Genomic DNA, 25,289 nt, shown 5'->3' on the forward strand with positions numbered 1-25,289 from the left:
TCCACTGGAATCCTTGCTGTAACCCCATTATTCCATCTGTAACCCCTTAATTCCCCCTGTAACCCCTTAATTCCCCCTGTAACCCCTTAATTCCACCTGGAATCCTTGCTGTAACCCCTTTATTCCCCCTGTAACCCCTTAATACCACCTGGAATCCTTACTGTAACCCCATTATTCCATTTGTAACCCCTTTATTCCCCCTGTAACCCCTTAATTCCACCTGGAATCCTTGCTGTAACCCCTTTATTCCCCCTGTAACCCCTTAATTCCACCTGGAATCCTTACTGTAACCCCATTATTCCATTTATAACCCCTTTATTCCATCTGTAACCACTTAATTCCACCTGGAATCCTTGCTGTAACCCCATTATTCCATTTGTAACCCCATTATTCCCCCTGTAACCCCTTAATTCCACTGGAATCCTTGCTGTAACCCCATTATTCCATCTGTAACCCCTTAATTCCACCTGGAATCCTTACTGTAACCCCTTTATTCCATTTGTAACCCCTTTATTCCCCCTGTAACCCCTTAATTCCACCTGGAATCCTTGCTGTAACCCCTTTATTCCATCTGTAACCCCTTAATTCCCCCTGTAACCCCTTAATTCCCCCTGTAACCCCTTAATTCCACCTGGAATCCTTGCTGTAACCCCTTTATTCCCCCTGTAACCCCTTAATTACACCTGGAATCCTTACTGTAACCCCATTATTCCATTTATAACCCCTTTATTCCATCTGTAACCCCTTAATTCCACCTGGAATCCTTGCTGTAACCCCATTATTCCATTTGTAACCCCTTAATTCCACCTGGAATCCTTACTGTAACCCCTTTATTCCATTTGTAACCCCTTTATTCCCCCTGTAACCCCTTAATTCCACCTGGAATCCTTGCTGTAACCCCATTATTCCCCCTGTAACCCCTTTATTCCCCCTGTGACCCCCCCATCCCAGGTGCCCCGAAGGCAGCAGCTGTCCCCACTCCCCTCAAGGGTGACACTTCCCATCCATCCCCGCATCCTGCTGGTTGCCATGGCAACGCTTTGGGAAGAAGGGAGGTTCATTATCAGTTCCTCTATGGAATTAAAAAGAAAAGAAAAGAAAAAAAAACCCTTGGATGAAATTTTGTTTTCTCCCCGCTGCCTGAAATGTCACGGATTTGTCCCTGACCCTTCTGTGTTTGTGGATTATCCAGGGCCACTTCCCAAAGTGAATTTTCTCAGGGATTATGGGAATCCCCGGGATCAACTCATCCCAGCCTGGGGAATATAAAGCACAGAGAGCTCCTCTGGGCAATTCCCAAGGCTCCAGGAACGCGTGAATTGTTGTTAATTAAACAGCAATCTGCTGTTTCCAAGGGAAAAAAACTTCCCCGGGGAGCGGGGATGGCCTGGGATCAATCCTGCTGAGCGATTCCAGGGAGAACGCAGAGCTCCAGGAGAGCCAGGATGAACCCCAGAAACGCAGAGCAGGTTTATGAGTCGGGCAGAGGGAGGAATGTGAGAAAACCGGGAAGGAAACGCCAAACAAATCACAGATTCCCTATTTTTTTTTTTTTTCCCAGCTTTTTGTGGCTCTGCCAAGGCCCCTTCCCACACAGGCCAATCCCCCTCCTCCCCCTCGCATCCAGAGCTTTTCAGGATCCGTTCCCACCCCGCTGCCGTGTTCCCTGCAGGATGTGACTCCAGGAACACTCCACAGCTTTTCGAAAGTCACTCAGCGAGCAGGAGCTGGGAAAAACGGGAGAGCTGGAGCACCACTGATCCCTCTCTGCCAGGGCAGGACACACCCATCAGCCTGGAAATCCCGTCCCGGGCAAAAAAACCTTCCTGGAAAAGCAGGGAAGGTGTCATCGAATCCATCAGCAAATGGGATCTAAAGGATCATCCCATTCCGCCCCTGTCAGGGCAGGGACACCTCCCGCTGTCCCAGGCTGCTCCAAGCCCTGCTCCAAGCACTGCCAGGGATCCAGGGGCAGCCCCAGCTCCTCTGGGAATCCCAAATTGGGATTTGGGGGGTCCGAAAATCCCGGTTTTGTGGTGTAAAACTGTGGGGGTGTCCCAAACGTTGGAATTAGGAGGTCCAGCCAGAGCCCGAGGGCAGCACCCAAATTTGTAAGGTGCCTGCCCTCAGCATCCCTGCTTGCCCTTGGAACAGGGATCATTTCCCACCTGGATTCAGCCTCAAAGCCTTCCTTTGCCTCTCACCAGAGGAATGAAATCAACAGCCCTGGTGCTTTAGGAGCCTTTTCTCCCTGGATTCCAGGCGAGCAGGGAACGTTCCCTCAGTCCTTCATGGACAGCCATTCCCAGCCCCTGCTCCAAACGCGGCCAGGGAGAGCTGGAGAATGCGGGATTTGTGGATAGTGCAGGATTTATGGAGAATGCAGGATTTATGGATAGTGCAGGATCTATGGAGAATGCAGGATTCATGGAGAATGCAGGATTCCTGGAGAATGCAGGATCTATGGAGAATGCAGGATTCATGGAGAATGCAGGATTCCTGGAGAATGCAGGATTTATGGATAGTGCAGGATCTATGGAGAATGCAGGATTCCTGGAGAATGCAGGATTCCTGGAGAATGCAGGATCTATGGAGAATGCAGGATTTATGGATAGTGCAGATTTCATGGATAATTGCAGGTTTCATGAAGCATGCAGGATTTATGGAGAATGCAGATTTCATGGATAATGCAGGGTTTATGGAGAATGCAAAATTCATGGAGAATGCAGATTGCATGGAGCATGCAGGTTTCATGGATAATTGCAGGATTCATGGATAATGCAGATTGCATGGAGAATGCAGGATCCATGGAGAATGCAGGATCCATGGAGAATGCAGGATTCATGGAGAATGCAGGATTTATGGATAGTGCAGGATTTATGGATAGTGCAGGGTTTATGGATAGTGCAGGATTCCTGGAGAATGCAGGATTTATGGATAGTGCAGGATCTATGGAGAATGCAGGATTCCTGGAGAATGCAGGATTTATGGATAGTGAAGGATTCCTGGAGAATGCAGGATTCGTGGATAGTGCAGGATTCGTGGAGAATGCAGGATTTATGGATAGTGCAGGATTTATGGATAGTGCAGGATTCGTGGAGAATGCAGGGTTCCTGGAGAATGCAGGATCCATGGAGAATGCAGGGTCTATGGATAATGCAGGATTCATGGATAACTGCAGATTTCATGGATAATGCAGATTTCATGGAGAATGCAGGATTCATGGATATTTGCAGATTTCATGGATAATGCAGATTTCATGGAGAATGCAGGATCCATGGAGAATGCAGGATTCATGGATCATGCAGGGTCTATGGATAATGCAGGATCCATGGATATTTGCAGATTTCATGGAGAATGCAGATTTCATGGAGAATGCAGGATCCATGGATAATGCAGGATCTATGGATAATGCAGGATTCATGGAGAATGCAGATTTCATGGATAATGCAGGATCTATGGAGAATGCAGGATCCATGGAGAATGCAGGATTCATGGATATTTGCAGGATTCATGGATAACTGCAGGTTCCATGGATAATGCAGGATCCATGGATAATGCAGGATCCATGGATAATGCAGGATCCATGGATAATGCAGATTTCATGGAGAATGCAGGATCCATGGAGAATTCATGGAGAATGCAGGATTCATGGATCCTGCAGGCACACCAGGAACACGGGGATGGCGCTGAGCAGGCAGAGCTCCGTGTCCTGCCAGGCTCCAGCCAGGAAATCACTTCAGGAAGCTCCAAATGCATTTCTCCCCCTTCTCCTGGGGAGGTTCTGAGGAGTCCTGATGTTCCCCAGGACAGCAGCAGGATCCAGATGGAATTTGAGGGGTGAAAAAGTGAAAATTTCATATTTTTTTTTCCATATTTATTTAGGATTTCGCGTCAGCTAAAAGAAGGGAAGGGTCTAAGGTTTCACTCCATCACTCCAAAAAATGTGGGTTTTGCGGGAATATTTTAATTTAAATCAGCCCTGGAGAGGCGAAAGGAAGAATTACCTGTTCCATCCTTTGGGATTTCTGGAGGAATTCATCGTTTCCAGGCAGGAATTTCTGGGATTTCCACCTTGACCCCCCCCCAAATCCACCCAATCCAGGACACCAAACCCGTGGAAATCACGGAGTAATTTATTTTATTAATTATACCCCAAATCATCAAGGCATTTACCCCAAAGGACGGAGGAATTTACCCCAAATCATGGAGGAATTTACCCGAAAACATGGACTAATTTTACCCTAAATAACAGAGTAATTTACCCCAAATAATGGACTAATTTTACCCTAAATAACAGAGTAATTTACCCCAAATAATGGACTAATTTTACCCCAAATCACTGAATAATTTACCCCAAATAATGGACTAATTTACCCCAAATAATGGACTAATTTTACCCCAAATCACTGAATAATTTACCCCAAATAATGGACTAATTTTACCCCAAATAATGGACTAATTTCACCCTAAATAACAGAGTAATTTACCCCAAATAATGGACTAATTTTACCCCAAATCACTGAGTCATTTTACCCCAAATCACTGAGGAATTTTACCTCAAATCACAGAGTAATTTACCCCAAATAATGGACTAATTTTACCCCAAATCACTGAATAATTTTACCCCAAATAACAGAGTAATTTACCCCAAATCACTGAGTCATTTTACCCCAAATCACTGAATAATTTTACCCCAAATCATGGAGTAATTTACCCCAAATCACTGAGAAATTTTACCCCAAATCACAGAGTAATTTACCCCAAATAATGGACTAATTTTACCCCAAATCACTGAATAATTTTACCCCAAATCATGGAGTAATTTACCCCAAATCACTGAGGAATTTTACCTCAAATCACTTAATAATTTTACCCCAATTCACAGAGTAATTTACCCCAAATCACTGAGGAATTTTACCCCAAATCACTGAATAATTTTACCCCAAATAACAGAGTAATTTACCCCAAATCATGGAGTAATTTTACCCCAAATCACGGAGTAATTCACCCCAAATAATGGACTAATTTTACTCCAAATCACTGAATAATTTACCCCAAATAATGGACTAATTTTACCCCAAATCACGGAGTAATTTACCCCAAATCACTGAATAATTTTACCCCAAATCACTGAGGAATTTACCCCAAATAATGGACTAATTTTACCCCAAATCACGGAGTAATTTACCCCAAATCACTGAGGAATTTTACCCCAAATAATGTACTCATTTTATCCCAAATCACTGAATAATTTTACCCCAATTGACGGAGTAATTTACCCCAAATCACTGAGGAATTTTACCTCAAATCACTTAATAATTTTACCCCAATTCACAGAGTAATTTACCCCAAATCACTGAGGAATTTTGCCCCAAATAATGGAGTAATTTTACCCCAAATCACTGAATAATTTTACCCCAAATAACAGAGTAATTTACCCCAAATAACAGAGTAATTTACCCCAAATCATGGACTAATTTTACCCCAAATAATGGACTAATTTACCCCAAATCACAGAGTAATTTTACCCCAAATCACAGAGTAATTTTACCCCAAATCACTGACAAATTTTACCCCAAATAACAGAATAATTTACCCCAAATCATGGACTAATTTTACCCCAAATCACAGAGGAATTTACCCCAAATCACTGAGGAATTTACCCCAAATCAGGGAGTAATTCACCCCAGAGCTGGCAAATGAGATGAAATGATTTATTATCTTTTCTCTTAAAGCATCCTGGGAGGATGGTGGGGCTGGGCTGGGGTCGGAGCCTCTGGAATGAGCTGATCCTGAAGTTTCCCCTCCAATTCCAGCCTGGAATTCTCTGAAGCGATTCCTGCAGCTCCCACTGCGCTCATCGTCCTTAATCGCCCCAAACCCAGCATTTGAAGGGATATAAATGCAATGAAATGTGACATATAAATGAAATAATTGATGATAAAATATAAATTAAATCGAAATAAAATAAGTAATAGCAATTAAATCCCAGCACCAGCAGCTGCCTGGATTTTTGGTGGGGGAAAAAAAAATGATCCAGAGGGAAAAAAGTGACTCCTATCAAGCAGGAATATCTCAGCTCCAATTAAGGGGTTGCTAATTTTTCTCCTAAATAGCCTTTAATTAGCAGGACATTTCACTTTTAGGTGTGGTAATAAAAAAAAAAACACCAAAAAAATAGACATTTGGAGAAACAAACAAGAGTTTGGTGTTAAAAAGAAACAAAAAAAAACTAAAAAAAGAGGAGTTGGAACTTCCAGTCTCCCCTCCCTGGGGTTTTATTCAATCACAGCCAACGGGGAGTAAAAATTTGTTCTGGGAGTGGGAAAAATCTGATAAATGTTGGAAATACAAAACCCATTTGCAAGGAGGAGATTTGTCTGATGGCAGCAGAGCCAAGCTGATCATTATCAGTGAAAACAAAACAAAAAAAAAAACACCTGAAATTAATTTAAATAAATTCAACAGATCAACTTCTGTGAAAAAATCCAGGGGAAAAAAAAACCACCTGAAATAATTTGAATTAATTAAACAGATCAACAGCATTCCAGCGGTAAGAAAAGAGGAAATATTGGTAATCAGGACCCCGAAATTCCCATTTTCACCCCAAAACAATTCCCCCATTCAGGCGCTGCCGGGTCGAGCCTTGTCCAGAAAAGTTTTGGCAAGAGCTCTTGGGAAAGGTCAGAGCTGTTGTTTGGGCTGTTTCAAGGTAAATTTCCACCTTTTTTTTTTTTTTTGGTTTTATTTTGTTTTGGTTTTTGGGGTGGGTTTTGTTTGTTTGTTTTTGGGGTTTTTTTTTTAAGAAATAAAATAAAAGAATTGTTCCTTTTTCCCTGTTAAAATCAGCTCTTCCCAGCAGCAATCCCAAACCATGGAGCACAAACTCTTGAAGATAATTAAACCCAATTAAAGGTGATTTTTTTTTTTTTTTTTTTAAACCACGAATGAGCTGCAATAAATGCATCAAGAGGCGGAGGAAGAGGAGATTTTACTGCAAGAACTTTATTGCACCACGTTCACGTGCTGAGCCAGGAGCTGCGCCTGTGGCACAATCTGCATTTCCCCCCTCTAATTAAGGCTGGATATGATAATTAGGACATGAAAAACCAACGGGGGAATGAGGGGAGAATGGGGAGTTGTACAATGGGAGCGTTTAAAATTCGGTTTGTTGCCCCTCGGGAGGAGTTGGGGTTTTTCATCCGGGTTCAGCCCCCTCCGCCTCGAAGCCCACTTGCAGAATTTACCAAATCGAAAAGCAGGATTCCTTTGGCTAAAAAATTCCATTTTTCTTCGCAGAAAGGCCCGGTTTTATTCACTAATAAAAACGGGGGGTTTTTATTATAATTTTTTATTATAATTATATAATTTTTATTATAATTATTTATAATAAAAACGGGTGGGAGGGGAAGGCAAAAGGCAGAATTGTGATTTCAGCACCATTTCCCTCCCGCTTCCCCACCCCAAAAAACACGTCCAGGTCTCCTTGATCCATGGAAAAACTCGGAATATTCCACAGGGAGGAGGGAATTCAGCACACCTGGGAGCTCACCTGAGGGGCTGTGACAAGCATTGATATTTTCTGGTTGTATTTATGAAATCTCTGCCAAGGGTTGGAATTCCTAAAATCCATTCCCAGCCTTGGAATGGAGTTTGGGAAAGGGAGAAATGCTGGGAAGGGATGGGGAGAGGCCTCAGCTGCAGGCACAGCCCCAACAACCAAAATTTCCAAAGATCCTGAGGGAACAGGGCCCTAAACCTGGATCCAAACCCTCCCAAGGCTGGGTGTTATGGGAAAAATATGGATATTAGAGAAAAAAAAAATCTGGATATTATGGGAGATTACCCAGGAGAAGGTGCAGGATCATCCCTGGGGCAGCCAAAATCAAAAATGGGGCTGGGAGGAGCAGCCTGGCCAAAATTGCTCCTAAAATCCCTTCATTTGTTCCCCTGCAGCCCCAAAAAATCCGAATTTTTAGGGTTTGCTGATGAAGGGTGCCGGGATTTTGGGGTGGAATTTGGGATTCTCCTCCCAAAAAAGCCTGATAAAAAAAGAAGGAGCAATCAGAGAAAATTCCCCCTCACAGCAAGTGAGGCCCTCCCTCAAAATCCCAATTTCCTGCCTCAGCAAATGGACCCAAACCTTTCCAAAACTGGGGATTGTGGAAAAAAATCTGGATATTATGGGAAAATATCCAGGAAAAGGTGCTCAAGTAACCCCTGGGGCAGCCAAAATCAAAAATGGGGCTGGGAGGAACAGCCTGGCCAAAATCCTTCAATTCATTCCCTGGCAGCCCCACAAAAAGATCTCCAAAAATCTGAATTTTTAGGGTTTGCTGATGAAGGGTGCCGGGATTTTGGGGTGGAATTTGGGATTCTCCCTCCCAAAAAACCCCAATAAAAAACAGAAGAAGGCAATCAGAGAAAATTCCCCCTCACAGCAAGTGAGGCCCTCCCTCAAAATCCCAATTTCCTGCCTCAGCAAATGGACCCAAACCTTTCCAAAACTGGGGATTGTGGAAAAAAATCTGGATATTATGGGAAAATATCCAGGAAAAGGTGCTCAAGTAACCCCTGGGGCAGCCAAAATCAAAAATGGGGCTGGGAGGAGCAGCCTGGCCAAAATTGCTCCTAAAATCCCTTCATTTGTTCCCCTGCAGCCCCAAAAAATCCGAATTTTTAGGGTTTGCTGATGAAGGGTGCTGGGATTTTGGGGTGGAATTTGGGATTCTCCTCCCAAAAAAGCCTGATAAAAAAAGAAGGAGCAATCAGAGAAAATTCCCCCTCACAGCAAGTGAGGCCCTCCCTCAAAATCCCAATTTCCTGCCTCAGCAAATGGACCCAAACCTTTCCAAAATTGGGGATTGTGGAAAAAAATCTGGATATTATGGGAAAATATCCAGGAAAAGGTGCTCAAGTAAACCCTGGGGCAGCCAAAATCAAAAATGGGGCTGGGAGGAGCACCCTGGTCAAAATTGCTTCTAAAATCCTTCAATTCATTCCCTGGCAGCCCCACAAAAAGATCTCCAAAAATCTGAATTTTTAGGGTTTGCTGATGAAGGGTGCTGGGATTTTGGGGTGGAATTTGGGATTCTCCCTCCCAAAAAAACCCAATAAAAACAGAAGAAGGCAATCAGAGAAAATTCCCCCTCACAGCAAGTGAGGCCCTCCCTCAAAATCCCAATTTCCTGCCTCAGCAAATGGACCCAAACCTTTCCAAAACTGGGGATTGTGGAAAAAAATCTGGATATTATGGGAAAATATCCAGGAAAAGTTGCTCAAGTAACCCCTGGGGCAGCCAAAATCAAAAATGGGGCTGGGAGGAGCAGCCTGGCCAAAATTGCTCCTAAAATCCCTTCATTTGTTCCCCTGCAGCCCCAAAAAATCCGAATTTTTAGGGTTTGCTGATGAAGGGTGCTGGGATTTTGGGGTGGAATTTGGGATTCTCCTCCCAAAAAAGCCTGATAAAAAAAGAAGGAGCAATCAGAGAAAATTCCCCCTCACAGCAAGTGAGGCCCTCCCTCAAAATCCCAATTTCCTGCCTCAGCAAGGCTGGGAATGTGGACAGCAGCAAAAAAAAAATTAAAAAAAATTCAAATAAAAAAAAAAAAATTCAAATAAAAAAATCCAAATAAAAAAAATTCCATCTTTCTGACAGAGAAATGAATTTGAAATCCTTGTCTGAATCACCCAGGACACTTTGGAACATCAGTCTTGGGTGCCAGGATGGGATTTCTGGCTAAAATTCACATTTCAGCCGAATTCTTTGGGTAAAAAATCAGATTGATTTTTACCCAAAGAATTGATTGATCACACACACGCTCCCAAAAAACAGATCCAGCGCAGGGTTTGGGCAGTGAGGAGGCAGAATTCCATGGAAAACATCCCCAAAAACTCTGGGATGTGCCCAAAAAAAAGGGGTTTAAGGCTGTCAGGCTGTCCCCAGGCAGCTCCTCCTCGTGTCCCTGGGTTTAAAAAAACAAATTTAAAAAAAAATAAAATAAAATAAAATAAAATCTCCTTTTTTTTTTCAAAGAGTTTAAACAGGAATTGGCATCTCAGGAATTCACATTCCTGGCTTTTCTCACCTTTCTGCACAAGGCAACGCTCTGCTGCTTTAGACATAAAGTTGACTTTATTTCTTTTCTTAAAAAGTTAAAAATACAGAAGGTTCAGAACCCTGCTTTTCTCCTTGCAGGCTGCAGCTTAAGGAGAAAACAATCCTTCACTGAAATGTTTCTCTTAATTGGCTTTTTTTATTATTATTATTATTATTATATCTTTTTCTAATTTGGTTTTTTTTCCTCAGTCATCACCCTTTTTTTTAATTTTTTTTTTTTTGTTAAGGACAGAGGTTGCGGAGCGCTGACTCCACCACTAATTTAATTTTTTAATTTTTTAATTTTTTTTTTTGTTAAGGACAGTGGTTGCGGAGCGCTGACTCCACCACTAATTTAATTTTTTAATTTTTTTTTTTTTGTTAAGGACAGAGGTTGCGGAGCGCTGACTCCACCACTAATTTAATTTTTTAATTTTTTAATTTTTTTTGTTGTTAAGGACAGAGGTTGCGGAGCGCTGACTCCACCACTAATTTAATTTTTTAATTTTTTAATTTTTTTTTTTGTTAAGGACAGAGGTTGCGGAGCGCTGACTCCACCACTAATTTAATTTTTTAATTTTTTAATTTTTTTTTTTGTTAAGGACAGAGGTTGCGGAGCGCTGACTCCACCACTAATTTAATTTTTTAATTTTTTTTTTTTTGTTAAGGACAGAGGTTGCGGAGCGCTGACTCCACCACTAATTTAATTTTTTAATTTTTTTTTTTTGTTTTGATTCCAGATTCACATTTCCAGGTGCCAAGAGTCCAGAGAAGATCCCCCCTCGCTCACTTCTGCCTTCCTTTTGAGATCCAATTTTTGGGGTGTTTTTTTTTTTTGGGTTTATTTATTGAACACAGCAGTGCCCGTTGGCATCTTTGAAGCGTAATCTCATCTTGGGCCGGTATTTCTCCAGGTAAAGCAGCTGTTTGGAATTGAAAGCTCCCCTCCTTTTCCTAAAAAAAACCAAAAATAAACACAAGGAAAGTGGATATCAATGAGAAAAAACATAATTTTGCTCATTTAGGCAGATTCATCGCTTTTTAGTTTTAATTTTAATTCATTTTATTGAGTTTTTTAAGGCTAAAAAAGCAGATTTTTGGCGGGAATTTGCGTGCCTCCCACCCCAGAAGGATAAACCCAGGGGGAAACAGAAATTTTATTTATAAATCAAATATTTCAGGGGAATATTCGGATCAAATTAAAGCTGGTGTGGGAATTTTTTATTTCCATGCCTTGGAACAAAATCAAGGTCACCCTCCCCAGGTGCTGCTTATCTTAAAAGACACAAAGAGATAAGAGGAGCCCACAAAAAAAAATTAAAATTCAAATTAAAAAATCATTTCAAATAAGTCCAAAAGCCGGAATTGCTTCCCTGCACACAAATCTCACCTGCTGAGCTGAATTTCTCCTGCCCTGGGTAATTCCTGAGATTCCTGAGCAGGGAATTATCCCCAAAATTCCCCTGGGAAGTGCGGAGCTCCTCCAGCCCCAGCAGCATTTCCAGGTTTGGTTTTTAGTAATTAAAAGGAATTTTTATTGCCCCCGCCCTTGAGGCTTTTACCTCACAAAATTCAGAATATTTCAGGCTTTAATTTTCATTTAATGGCTGATTTTAAAGAGATATCACCTGTTAATCCTCATTAATAGCAATTTTTAAAGTCTCATCCTTGACATTTTACCTCAAAAATTCAAAATATTTGAGTTTTTTCTTCACATTTAAACCCAGATTTTAAAGAGAGATCACCTGTTAATCCTCATTAATTAACAGAAATTTTTGTACTCCCATCCTACACACTTTTACCTCACAAAAATCAAAATTTTGGAGCTTTTTCTTCACATTTAAACCCAGATTTTAAAGATGGAAATCACCTGTTAATCCTCATTAATCAGAATCAATTTTTATAGTCCCATCCTTGATACTTTTACCTCACAAAAATTCAAAATATTTGAGTTTTTTCTTCACATTTAAACCCAGATTTTAAAGAGATCACCTGTTAATCCTCATTAATTAATAGCAATTTTTATAGTCCTGGCCTAGACATTTTTACCTCAGAAAAATCAAATTTTTTGAGCCTTTTCTTCACATTTAAACCCAGATTTTAAAGAGATATCACCTGTTAATCCTCATTAATCAGAATCAATTTTTAAAGTCTCATCCTTGACATTTTTACCTCACAAAAATCAAAATTTTTGAGTTTTTTTCACATTTAAAATCACATTTTAACGAGATATTATTTATTTTAAGCTAAAACTCCTAAAAAAAAACCAAATCTCTTCCTTACCAGGCTCAGGCAGCTCAAAAACCACAGAGTGAAAAATTCCTGGGGGGAAAAACTAAAAAAAAAAAGTGAATTTTCACTTACTGCCTTATGAACTGAACTGCATCCTCATACTTCATCCCACATTCAATGAGAGCAAGCGCGACCAGAACGGGAGCCCTGCAGGGAAAGAAAGAAAAATCAATGTTTAAGGGAGATCCTCAGCAAGAATGAAATGAAATAATAAATGAAATGAAATAAAATAATAAATGAAATAAAATTAAACAATAAATAAAATCATAAATTAAATCAAATTAAATAATAAATGAAATAAAATAATAAATAAAATTAAATTAAATAATAAATTAAATTAAATAATAAATTATATTAAATAGTAAATGAAATAAAATAAAATAATAAATTAAATTAAATAATAAATGAAATAAAATAAAATAAATAAAATAATAAATAAAATAAAATAATAAATAGAATTAAATAAAATATTAAATTAAATTAAATTAAATTAAATAATAAATTAAATTATATCTTATATTATATTATAAATATTATTTATATTATATTATACAATATTATATATCATAACACATATTATAACATATATAATAATATATATTATATTATAGTATATTATTATATATTATAACACGTATCATAACATATATCATACTATATATGTTATTATTTATTATATATTATATCATATATTATTATATATTACATTACATTACATTACATTATATTATATTATATTATATTATATTATATTATATTATATTATATTATATTATATTATATGTAATACAATATTATATATTATAACACGTATTATAACATATATTATACTATATATCTTATTATATATTATATATTGTATTATATATCATATATTATAGTATATACTATATTATATCACATTATATCACATTATATCACATTATATCACATTAATCACATTATATTATATTATATTATATTATATTATATTATATTATATTATATTATATTATATTTATTACATTATATTATATTATATTATATTATATTATATTATATTATATTATATTATATTATATGTAATACAATATTATATATTATAACACGTATTATAACATATATTATACTATATATCTTATTATATATTATATATTGTATTATATATCATATATTATAGTATATACTATATTATATCACATTATATCACATTATATCACATTATATCACATTAATCACATCATATTATATTATATTATATTATATTATATTAATTACATTATATTATATTATATTATATTATATTATATTATATTATATTATATTATATGTAATACAATATTATATATTATAACACGTATTATAACATATATTATACTATATATCTTATTATATATTATATATTGTATTATATATCATATATTATAGTATATACTATATTATATCACATTATATCACATTATATCACATTATATCACATTATATCACATTACATCACATTATATTATATTATATTATATTATATTATATTATATTATATTATATTATATTATATTATATTATATTATATTATATTATATTTATTACATTACATTACATTATATTATATTATATTATATTATATTATATTATATTATATTATATTATATTATATTATATTATATTATATTATATTATATTATATTAATGTATAAAATGATATATATTTATTTAAATTGTAGAATCACATATTTAGCACATAAACAATATCATTCCACAACAAACATCCAATAGAACGCATCGCAAAGTGAACAATCACGGCTCCCTTTCTCCTTAGGAGCAGCAGCAGAAGGAGATGGATGGACTGCAGTGATTAAGGAGGGCTGGCACTGACCTGCCCAGCCCTGCCACGCAGTGAACAGCCACGCAGCAGCCCGGCTCCTCCCGAAATTTGCTTTTCAACAGGTTCAGCCAATCCTCCACGATCTGACTCGGGGGTGGAGCTCCGTCATCAAAGGGCCAGTCCTGAACGGGGGGGAAAAAATTCCAAAAATCCCATGAAACACCACAAACAAAGCTTCCTCAAATTAAATATACAATTTATTTAATTGTAAATTAAATAAAATTTTAAACATTGTAAATATTTATATTTAATATTTTAATATTTAATATTTAATTAATATAACAATTAAATAATATTTATATTTACTATTTTACTATTTATATTTAATATTTTAATATTTAATTTAATATTTAATTACTGTAACAATTAAATAATATGTATATTCACTATTTTTAATATTTATACTTAATATTTTAATATTTAATATTTAATTAATATAACAATTAAATAATATTTATATTTACTATTTTTAGTATTTATATTTAATATTTTAATATTTAATTTAATATTTAATTACTATAACAATTAAATAATATTGATATGCAATATTTTAATATTTATATTTACTATTTTAATATTTAATTTAATATTTAATTGCTATAACAACTAAATAATATTTATATTTAATATTTTAATATTTATATTTTAATATTTAACTTAATATTTAATTAATATAACAATTAAATAATATTTATAGTTAATATTTTAATAATTATATTTTAACATTTAATTTAATATTTAATTACTATAACAATTAAATAATATTTATATCTACTATTTTTAATATTTTAATATTTATATTTTAATATTTAACTTAATATTTAATTACTATAACAATTAAATAATATTCATATTTACTATTTCAATGTTTATATTTTAATATTTAATATTTAATTACTATAACAATTAAATAATATTTATATTTAATATTTTAATATTTATATTTAATATTTTAATATTTAATTTATTATTTAATTACTATAACAATTAAATATTATTCATATTTACTATTTCAATATTTATATTTCAATATTTAATTTAATATTTAATTACTATAACAATTAAATAATATTTATATTTAATATTTTTATTGTTTATATTTTAATATTTAATTAATATAATAATTAAATAATATTTATATTTAATCTTTTTTAATATTTATATTTAATATTTAATATTTTAATATTTTAAATATTTAAATATTTTACATATTTTTAAATTAAATAAATTAAATTTAATTAAATAAATTACATTTTTAAATTAAATAAAAGCATAATAAAACATAATTTTGGGTTGTTTTTTTTTCTGGATGTTTTCAATTAAAAAAAAAAAACACTTTTATGAGCAGAAAATGCTCAAATAATGGCAAAAAGTCACTTTTTTTTTTTTGCTGTTGAAGGGGCAGCCACCTTTCTATTTAAGATCAATAATCCAAAATGCCACGGGAGCAGCTTCCCATTTTTCCTCACACAATTCCTTGGAATTTGTGCTTCCCATCTTTCCGTTCAGGCCCAAGCACAACATCCCACAGTTTAATTTCTTGATTTATTTTCTTGAGTGTGGGGAGTGCTGGAGAAAGGATGTGAATGGTTTTATGTGGGATTAAACCCCTGAAAATACAGGAATTATTTTATTTGGGATTAAACCCCTAAAAATACAGAAATTATTTTATTTGGGATTAAATCCCTAAAAATACTGGAATTATTTTATTTGGGATTAAACCCCTAAAAATACTGGAATTATTTTATGTGGGATTAAAAACCTAAAAATACAGGAATTATTTTATGTGGGATTAAACCCCTGAAAATACAGGAATTATTTTATTTGGGATTAAAACCCTAAAAATACTGGAATTATTTTATGTGGGATTAAACCCCTAAAAATACAGAAATTATTTTATTTGGGATTAAAACCCTAAAAATACTGGAATGATTTTATGTGGGATTAAACCCCTAAAAATACAGAAATTATTTTATGTTGGATTAAACCCTATAAATACTGGAATTATGGTTTTTTTTAATGTTGAATGGTTTTTGTGTTGTTTTTTTTTTTTACAGGCAAATATTAGCTTGAAATAGCGAGGTGTTATTTTCTCAGCTGGGGGTAAGTCAAGCTCATTTCAGAGCGGCCTGGAAAAAAACAAAAAAAAAAACCCAAAAAATACCCAAAAAAAAAAAACCAAAAAAAAAAAACCAAAAAACCAAACAAAAACAAAAAAAAACAATAAACACCCAAAACCAAAAAAAAAAAAACCAAAAAACACCCAAAAAAACCCAAAAAACGCCCAAAAAAACCCCCCAAAAAAACAAAAAATACCCCCAAAAAAACCCAAAAACCCCCCAAAAAACCCCAACAAAACCCAAAAAAACAAAAAAAAACCAAAAAAACAAAAAAAAAACCACCCAAAAAAACCAAAAAAAAAATGTTATATGTTATATATGTTATATTCATGTATAATATATTATATTTTATATAATATATTATATTATACATTACATAATATAGAGTATATATTATTATATTGTAGATATTATATATAATATTATATAATATATATAAAATTATAGAATATGCATAATGTATTATTATATAATATATAATTATAATATATTATAATTATATAGTATATAATATATAGCATATAACATATAACATATAACATATAATATATAATATATAATATATAATATATAATATATAATATATAACATATAACATATAATATATAATATATAATATATAATATATAATATATAACATATAATATATAACATATAACATATAATGTATGATACATAATATATATAATTATATTCTATATAACTATAATATATTGTATAAATCATAATAATTATGATAATCATAACAATAATAACAATAATAATGACAACATTAACAACAATAATAACTAATAATTATATTATTAATATATTAATATATATAATAATATATAATATATATAATGTAATATATATTAATATAGAATGATATATATTAATATAATGATAATGATAATGATAATGATAATGATAATGATAATAATAATAATAATAATAATAATAATGATAATAAAGTATTCTGCATTATTTTAGAAGCACAGGCTGCAGGGCACTGCCCAGCTCCTGGAGAAGGTGGGAATTTGGGAATTCCATCCCAGAGCTGCCCTGGGAAGAATCTCCCCTCTGGCTCGGGAATTCCCCCCAACCTCAGAGGGATTGCAGAGCAGAATTCCCATCCTCCCAGCCCCTGGCAGTGCGTCCCAAACCTCCTCATGCCAGGGGAAATTGTCTTTTCCTCATGGAAAACTGCAGGAGTTTTCCTGTGGGAGCCAAGAAACCTGACTGACCTGGAGCTGGAATTTTCACTGATTTGCCAGGATAAAATTTCTTTTCTCTATGGAAAAAGATTTCCTTTTTCTGCATGGAAAACTGCAGGAGTTTTCCAATGGAAGCCAAGAAACCTGACTGACCTGGATGTGGAATCTTCAATGATTTGCCAGGATAAATTGTCTTTTCTCCATGGAAAAATTTTCTTTTTTCTGCATGGAAAACTGCAGGAGTTTTCCTATGGGAGCCAAGAAACCTGACTCACCTGGATGTGGAATTTTCACTGATTTGCCAGGATAAAATTTTCTTTTCCTCATGGAAAACTGCAGGAGTTTTCCTACAGAAGCCAAGAAACCTGACTGACCTGGAGCTGGAATTTTCAATGATTTGCCTGGATAAATTTTCTTTTCTCCATGGAAAATGATTTTTTTTTTCTTTTTTCCTCATGGAAAACTGCAGGAGTTTTCCAATGGAAGCCAAGAAACCTGACTGACCTGGATGTGGAATTTTCACTGATTTGCCAGGATAAATTTTCTTTTCTCCATGGAAAAAGATTTCTTTTTTCTGCATGGAAACCTGCAGGAGTTTTCCTACAGAAGCCAAGAAACCTGACTGACCTGGATGTGGAATTTTCACTGATTTGCCAGGATAAAATTTTCTTTTCCTCATGGAAAACTGCAGGAGTTTTCCCGTGGCTGAGCCACAAAAAGCAGGAGAGCTGCAGGAAGGCTGAGGTGCAATTTCTGCCCTCACAACACCGGGCTGTCATTACTCACTCCAGCAAAATAAACTGATTTTATCAAGCACACTCTAATAATTCCCAAGTATTGCCTGGAAAAACACCGCCTGGAAGCTCGGGGTGAGCACACACCTCTTAAAAAAACCTCCCTGAATCACTCAGACACCACGAGCAAGCAGGGCAGGAATTCCACCTGCTGGAACCCAGGGCAGGGGGGATATTCCCCAGGAATATTCAGTGCTCTGACCCCCAGGAAAACACTGACCCTCATTGATGGAAAAGCCTCCAAAGCTTCAGAATAAACCAGAGACCACAAAAGTGTAAAATAGTAGAGATGAGAGTAGTTTAGTATTAGTCACATGGGTGAGAAATTCAGATTTTGGGATTTTTAGCATGTTGTAGATGGAGGACACAGGGTGTTGTCTTGAGATTCTTTCTTCTTTCTTCTTTTTGAGTTTGGGTGGTATCTTGTAATTGGGGAGTGTTGGAACCCAGGGCAAGGGGGAATATTCCCCAGGAATATTCAGTGCTCTGACCCCCAGGAAAACACTGACCCTCACTCATGGAAAAGCCTCCAAAGCTTCAAAGTAAACCAGAGACCACAAAAGTGTAAAATAGATTGTAGAGATGAGAGTATTTAGTATGTCACATGGGTGAGAAATTCAGATTTTGGGATTTTTAGCATGTTGTAGATGGAGAACACAGGGTGTTGTCTTGAGTTCCTTTCTTCTTCTTGGGTTTGGGTGGTATCTTGTAATTGGGGAGTGTTGGAACCCAGGGCAGGGGGGATGTTCCCCTGAGTGCCCTGACCCCCAGGAAAACACTGACCCTCATTCATGGAAAAGCCTCCAAAGCCTCAAAGTAAACCAGAGACCACAGAAGTGTAAAATAGATTGTAGAAATTGTAAAGAGTAGTTTAGTATTAGTCACATGGGTGAGAAATTCAGATTTTGGGATTTTTAGCATGTTGTAGATGGGGACAAGATGGAGGACACAGGGTGTTGTCTCAAGATCCTTTCTTCTTCTTTTTGAGTTTGGGTGGTATCTTGTAATTGGGGAGTGTTGGAACCCAGGGCAAGGGGAATATCCCCCTGTGTGCCCTGGGGTGCTCTGACCCCCAGGAAAACACTGACCCTCATTGATGGAAAAGCCTCCAAAGCTTCAAAGTAAACCAGAGACCACAAAAGTGTAAAATAGTAGAGATGAGAGTAGTTTCGTATTAGTCACATGGGTGAGAAATTCAGATTTTGGGATTTTTAGCATGTTGTAGATGGAGAACACAGGGTGTTGTCTTGAGTTCCTTTCTTCTTCATGGGTTTGGGTGGTATCTTGGATTTGGGGAGTGTTAGAACCCAGGGCAGGGGGGATGTTCCCCTGAGTGCCCTGACCCCCAGGAAAACACTGACCCTCATTCATGGAAAAGCCTCCAAAGCTTCAGAATAAACCAGAGACCACAAAAGTGTAAAATAGATTGTAGAAATTGTAAAGAGTAGTTTAGTATTAGTCACATGGGTGAGAAATTCAGATTTTGGGATTTTTAGCATGTTGTAGATGGGGACAAGATGGAGGATACAGGGTGTTGTCTTGAGATTCTTTCTTCTTTTTGGGTTTGGGTGGTATCTTGTAATTGGGGAGTGTTGGAACCCAGGGCAGGGGGGATATTCCCCTGAGTGCCCTGGGGTGCTCTGACCCCCAGGAAAACACTGACCCTCATTCATGGAAAAGCCTCCAAAGCTTCAAAATAAACCAGAGACCACAGAAGTGTAAAATAGATTGTAGAAATTGTAAAGAGTAGTTTAGTATTAGTCACATGGGTGAGAAATTTAGATTTTAGGATTTTTAGCAAGTTGTAGATGGGGACAAGATGGAGGGTACAGGGTGTTGTCTCAAGATCCTTTCTTCTTCTTCTTCTTGGGTTTGGGTGGTATCTTGGATTTCGGGAGTGTTGGAACCCAGGGCAGGGGGAATATTCCCCTGAGTGCTCTGACCCCCAGGAAAACACTGACCCTCATTGATGGAAAAGCCTCCAAAGCCTCAAAATAAACCAGAGACCACAGAAGTGTAAAATAGATTGTAGAGAAGAGAGTATTTAGTATGTCACATGGGTGAGAAATTCAGATTTTGGGATTTTTAGCATGTTGTAGATGGGGACAAGATGGAGGACACAGGGTGTTGTCTCATGTTCCTTTCTTCTTCTTCCTGGGTTTGGGTGGTATCTTGTAATTGGGGAGAAGAATCCACACTGTGGGCCTTGAGGGCTCAGTTATTGGGTTGGAAAGGGAAATAATCCAGGTGTCACTCCTTACCTGGGCAGTTTTGGATTAGGTTTAAAAGGCCTTGTGACTCGAGGCCGTGAGGCATTTTGTGCCTGCAGGGTCTGGGTGCAGCCAGCGCGCTGAAGTTTTGATAAGATAACAATAAAACAAGAAGCTGAAGACTGAAAAGTCCTGTGTGTCTCCTTTTCCTGACACAAAACTGCTCCAGGAGGGTTTCCCCTGCCAGGGGAGCACTCAGGGACTTGTCCAGAGTGGGGTTTTGAAGCTCGGGGTGAGCACACACCTCTTTTAAAAAAAAAAAAAACCCTGAATCAGTCACCACTGCACAGCTGTGAGCAAGCAGGGCAGGAATTCCACCTGCTGAGCTCCACTCCGGGCTCAGGATGGGATTTTGGGAGGAATTCTTCCCTCTGAGGCTGGGGAGAGGTTGGGATGGATTTCCCAGAGAATTTGTGGCAGCCCCAGGGGTTGGAGTAACCTGGGTAAAGTGGGAGTGTGCCTGGCCATGGTGAGGATGAATTTTAAGGATTCCAACCCAAAATATTCCAGGATTCCACGGCTCTCTCCTGCTTGTGCCACCCACAGGCTCAAAAGTGGCACTTTCTGGAAGAGCAAGGAGAGGGAAATTTTATCCACATCCTGAGAAAAACAACAGCAAAGCCAAAAAAATGCTGTGGGCAAAGACAGGGAGCAAACCAGGCTCCAACCACAGGGCTGAGCACCAGATATTACCTAAATATTATACAATAGTATACAAAATATCATACAAAAACAATCACTAAAAAGCAAAACAAAATACCTCAACAAATCAAAAATCCAGTGAGTTTCTCAAACCCACCTTTACCTGGTGCTAAATTTTTTTTTTTTTTTGGCCAAGCTGGACCAGCCCCAAGCATTGAAGAGATTCCCCTCAACTTGTAGAGGTGAAAATTCACATTTTTTTTAGCCAGTTTTAAGGGCAACTCACTAGAACTTGGATTCCTTCTTTCTCGATTGGAGCTTGATCATAAGTGGCATCACAAACTCGCACCAAGGTCGTCACCCCGTATTTCTTCAGCTCCTTGAAGAGAAAGGAAAACACCTGAGCACTGCTGAATGAGAAATCTCTTCTTATCAGCTCTACAACTCACAATTTCCCACGTTTTCAGGGCACCAAGGTGGAAAGGGGCAAAGGGGTAAAAAGTTGTGAGGGAATTTAAAAAGCGACAGGAAAAATGAGAAACGTTTCTGAGGGTGGTGGGGGGAAAAAAAATTGCAATTATAAGAGTAAAATTGCAATTGTAAGAGTAAAATTGCAATTATAAGAGTAAAATTGCAATTATAAGAGTAAAATTGCACTTATAAGAGCATTAAAATAGCTGCTTAAGTGCTCCATGTGGCTTCTCCTCCTCTTTAAATAGAAGCCTGGGGCTGTTTGCTTCAGCCAGTGTTGACATTTGGAGGCAGGGAGGAACAGAACACACACCCCCACCATAGCCCAGCTTCCTGGTAATGCACTAAAAGTAGCACTGGGTGCCACACAAAGCAGCAGAGCAGCAAACAAAAGCTGCTCCAGCTCACTCTGAAGGCTCAGAAATGGGAATTTCCTCTGCTCGTCATTAGCAGGAATGTCCATTGCAGAGAGTGCTGAAAAAGGGAGAAAATTCTCAATAAAAACAGAAGGATGGGAGGGGGAAACAGAGCAGGTCCATGGGAAGGGACACTCAGGATCCCTCTGGAGTGACAAAACCCTGCACACAGCAGATAAAAAAAAAAAACCCTCCTGAGAGAAGGGCTCAGAGATGTGAAACCCACTGTGCTGCTGGCCCAGAAAATGCCAGAAAATGGAATTTTGCTGTGTGAGCCAGCAGAGGCCACTTTTCATGGATGAATTCTGGCTCCTGAAATCCCTGCCAGCTCCGGGGTGGGCACTGGAGTTAAAAATCTCATCCTCTGAACCTCAACTTCAGCTTTTTATTTCATTTTCTGAGCAATGGCTGTATTAATTTATTACAAACAGCACATTGCTCAATGAAAAACAACATTTAGAGGCGCAAAATCAAAATGTTTTTATCGTGGGATGGGAACTCAAAGCTCACCCAGTTCCACTCCTCTGGCTGGCCTTGGACATTTCCAGGGATCCAGAGCTCCTCTGGGAATTCCATCCCACAGGGAGGAATTCCCAGTGGTTTTAACCTAAAAATCTCTCATTTTTCTCTTTGAACCCATTAGGATGCTTTGTTGGGAAGGGGGATGTGTTTGTATCCCAAAACTGCAGCTCATCCAAGCCAAGGAATGCAGGAATTCACCAAAAAAAAAACCCAAAAAAACACCCAAACACCAGTGAATTCTGCTCTCATACTGAGGAGAAGGTGAAAAATAAAGACAAAAAAACTTAAATTTCAGGTAACAGCACTGAGGGTGAAAAATAAAGAGAAAAAAACTTTAAATTTCAGGTAACAGGCACTGAGGGTAAAAAATAAAGAGAAAAAAACTTTAATTTCAGGTAACAGCACTGAGGGTAAAAAATAAAGAGAAAACACCCCTTAAAATTCAGGTAGTGGGCAATGAGGGTGAAAAATAAAGAGAAAAAAAACCTTAAATTTCAGGTAATGGGCACTGAGGGTGAAAAATAAAGAGAAAAAACCCTGAAATTTCAGGTAACAGCACTGAGGGTAAAAAATAAAGAGAAAAAACCTGAAATTTCAGGTAAAAGCAATGAGGGTGAAAAATAAAGAGAAAAAACCTGAAATTTCAGGTAACAGGCACTGAGAGGGGAGGAAGGAGGGGTCAGCAAATTCCTGGCCAGGAATTTTGAGGGATTTGAGGGTTTTTTTTGGACTCCTTACCTCGATGAACTTGCTGAGGGTTGCATTGGTTGGGTTGTGAGTGATCAGGAAACGCAGATTCTCATAAGTAATTTCCACAGGGGCTGGACGGTTCATAATGGCAAAGAAAATGTGTGAGGGGCCAAAAAAAAGAAAAAAAATCAAAAAAACCCAAAAGAAGAGAAATAAAGGGGGGAAATAAACCAAAAAAAAAAAAAAATCAATGACCTTGGAAACTTTTCACAGCAGAAAACATCAAAAAGATCACTAATATGCCTGGGATTGATCAGAGCTTGCTTTGATGGGTTTGTTCCTCGGGGATTTTGCTCCTAGAAAAAGCAGCTTTGCTTCCAAATCCTCAATTCCTGGCGGGGTTGTATCCTTCAGATTCCCAAAATCCCCACTGCACGCCAGGCTGGGCGATTCTGCATCGAGGCACTGCGGAGGTGAGGGCAGGGTTGTGTCTCCACTTGAGCTGAGGCAGAGTCAGTGCCAGGAATGTGCTCCCAAGGGCCAGGAGATATCCCATAAATCTGAGCCGTGTCCCGCTGCGCTGCCGGAGTCTCGGAGGCCCAAAAAAAAAAATAAAAAAAAATAAAAAAAAAAAAAATAAAATAAAAAAAAAAAAGGGAATTCTGGCACTCACACACGCGTGGGGAGCCCCCTGAGCTCACTTGGCAGGCAGGGCGCTGTGCTGGGCCTGGCAGAAGTCTGCCCTGACGCTCAGAATCGCCATAAATGTGCCAAGTATCCTCCAACAGAACACCTGGAATGGGGAAAACGGGGGGAAAAGTTAGTGGGATCTGTCCTCATCACTCACACACCCCAGAGAAATTCACATTTTAGAAAATGTGCCAAGTGTCCTCCAACAGAACACCTGGAATGGGGGAGTAGCTGCAGGAAAAGTTGGTGGATTCTGTCCCCATCACTGATCCCCCCCAGAGAAACTCAAATGAAAATAAACCCCAATAAATCAAAGTCCTGAATGATAAATATTGTGAATATTCTCTTGGGATATTGTGCCAAGTATCCTCCAACAGAACACCTGGAATGGGGGAAACGGGGGGAAAAGTTAGTGGGATCTGTCCCTGTCAGTGATCCCACCCCAGAGAAATTAACATTTTAGAAAATGTGCCAAGTGTCCTCCAACAGAACACCTGGAATGGGGAAAACAGGGGGAAAAGTTAGTGGGATCTGTCCTCATCACTCACACACCCCAGAGAAATTCACATTTTAGAAAATGTGCCAAGTATCCTCCAAAAGAACACCTGGAATTGGGGAAAAAACAGCAGGAAAAGTTGGTGGGATCTGTCCCTGTCAGTGATCCCACCCCAGAGAAATTCACATTTTAGAAAATGTGCCAAGTATCCTCCAACAGAACGCCTGGAATGGGGAAAAAACAGGGGGAAAAGTTAGTGGGATCTGTCCCTGTCAGTGATCCCACCCCAGAGAAATTCAAATTAAAATAATCACTAAAAAAAATCCCAATAAATCAGAGTCTTGAATCATAAATATTGTGAATATTCTCTTGGGATATTGTGCCAAGTATCCTCCAACAGATCACCTGGAATGGGGAAAAAACAGTGGGAAAAGTTGGTGGGATCTGTCCCCTTCAGTGATCCCCCACAGAGAAATTCACATTTTAGAAAATGTGCCAAGTATCCTCCAACAGAACACCTGGAATGGGGAAAACAGGGGGAAAAGTTGGTGGGATCTGTCCCCATCATTGATCTCCCCCAGAAAACTCAAATTTTTAAAAATGTGCCAAGTATCCTCCAACAGAACACCTGGAATTGGGGAAAAAACAGCAGGAAAAGTTGGTGGGATCTGTCCCCTTCAGTGATCCCACCCCAGAGAAATTCAAATTAAAATAATCACTAAAAAAA

The 25,289-nt window shown here is 37.4% G+C and overlaps 1 protein-coding gene across 2 annotated transcripts; it reads right to left on the bottom strand.

The window, feature by feature from the left end:
• Positions 1 to 6,988: 6,988 nt before the first annotated feature.
• On the bottom strand, positions 6,989 to 24,166 carry PTP4A2 (protein tyrosine phosphatase 4A2). 2 transcript variants are annotated; one of them, XM_053964739.1, is made up of 7 exons: positions 24,050 to 24,160; positions 23,632 to 23,966; positions 23,425 to 23,507; positions 21,564 to 21,656; positions 14,247 to 14,377; positions 12,467 to 12,541; positions 6,989 to 11,056 (listed from the first exon to the last, which is right to left on the bottom strand). In XM_053964739.1, exons 2-7 carry the CDS (start codon positions 23,657 to 23,659, stop codon positions 10,948 to 10,950), a joined length of 519 nt encoding a protein of 172 aa, XP_053820714.1. In that variant the 5' UTR covers positions 23,660 to 23,966; positions 24,050 to 24,160; the 3' UTR covers positions 6,989 to 10,947. The 2 variants fall into 2 exon arrangements, with proteins under 2 accessions (XP_053820714.1, XP_053820715.1); XM_053964740.1 differs by having other exon boundaries at positions 23,425 to 24,166.
• Positions 24,167 to 25,289: the final 1,123 nt, after the last annotated feature.

Source organism: Vidua chalybeata, chromosome 25 (genome assembly GCF_026979565.1).
Source record: "Vidua chalybeata isolate OUT-0048 chromosome 25, bVidCha1 merged haplotype, whole genome shotgun sequence".
In the NCBI taxonomy this organism is placed as follows: Eukaryota; Metazoa; Chordata; class Aves; order Passeriformes; family Viduidae; genus Vidua; species Vidua chalybeata.

Bases quoted from the DNA above. Each gene is read 5' to 3' on its own strand.
- PTP4A2 (XM_053964739.1), bottom strand. From the start codon at position 23,659: ATGTTTTCTGCTGTGAAAAGTTTCCAAG. The intron at 12,542-14,246 runs GTCAGTGCCAGC...CTTTCCCTGCAG, and splicing joins TGCGTGGCAGGGCTGGGCAG to GGCTCCCGTTCTGGTCGCGC. The intron at 11,057-12,466 runs GTAAGTGAAAAT...GGTTTTTTTTAG, and splicing joins GCAGTTCAGTTCATAAGGCA to GAAAAGGAGGGGAGCTTTCA.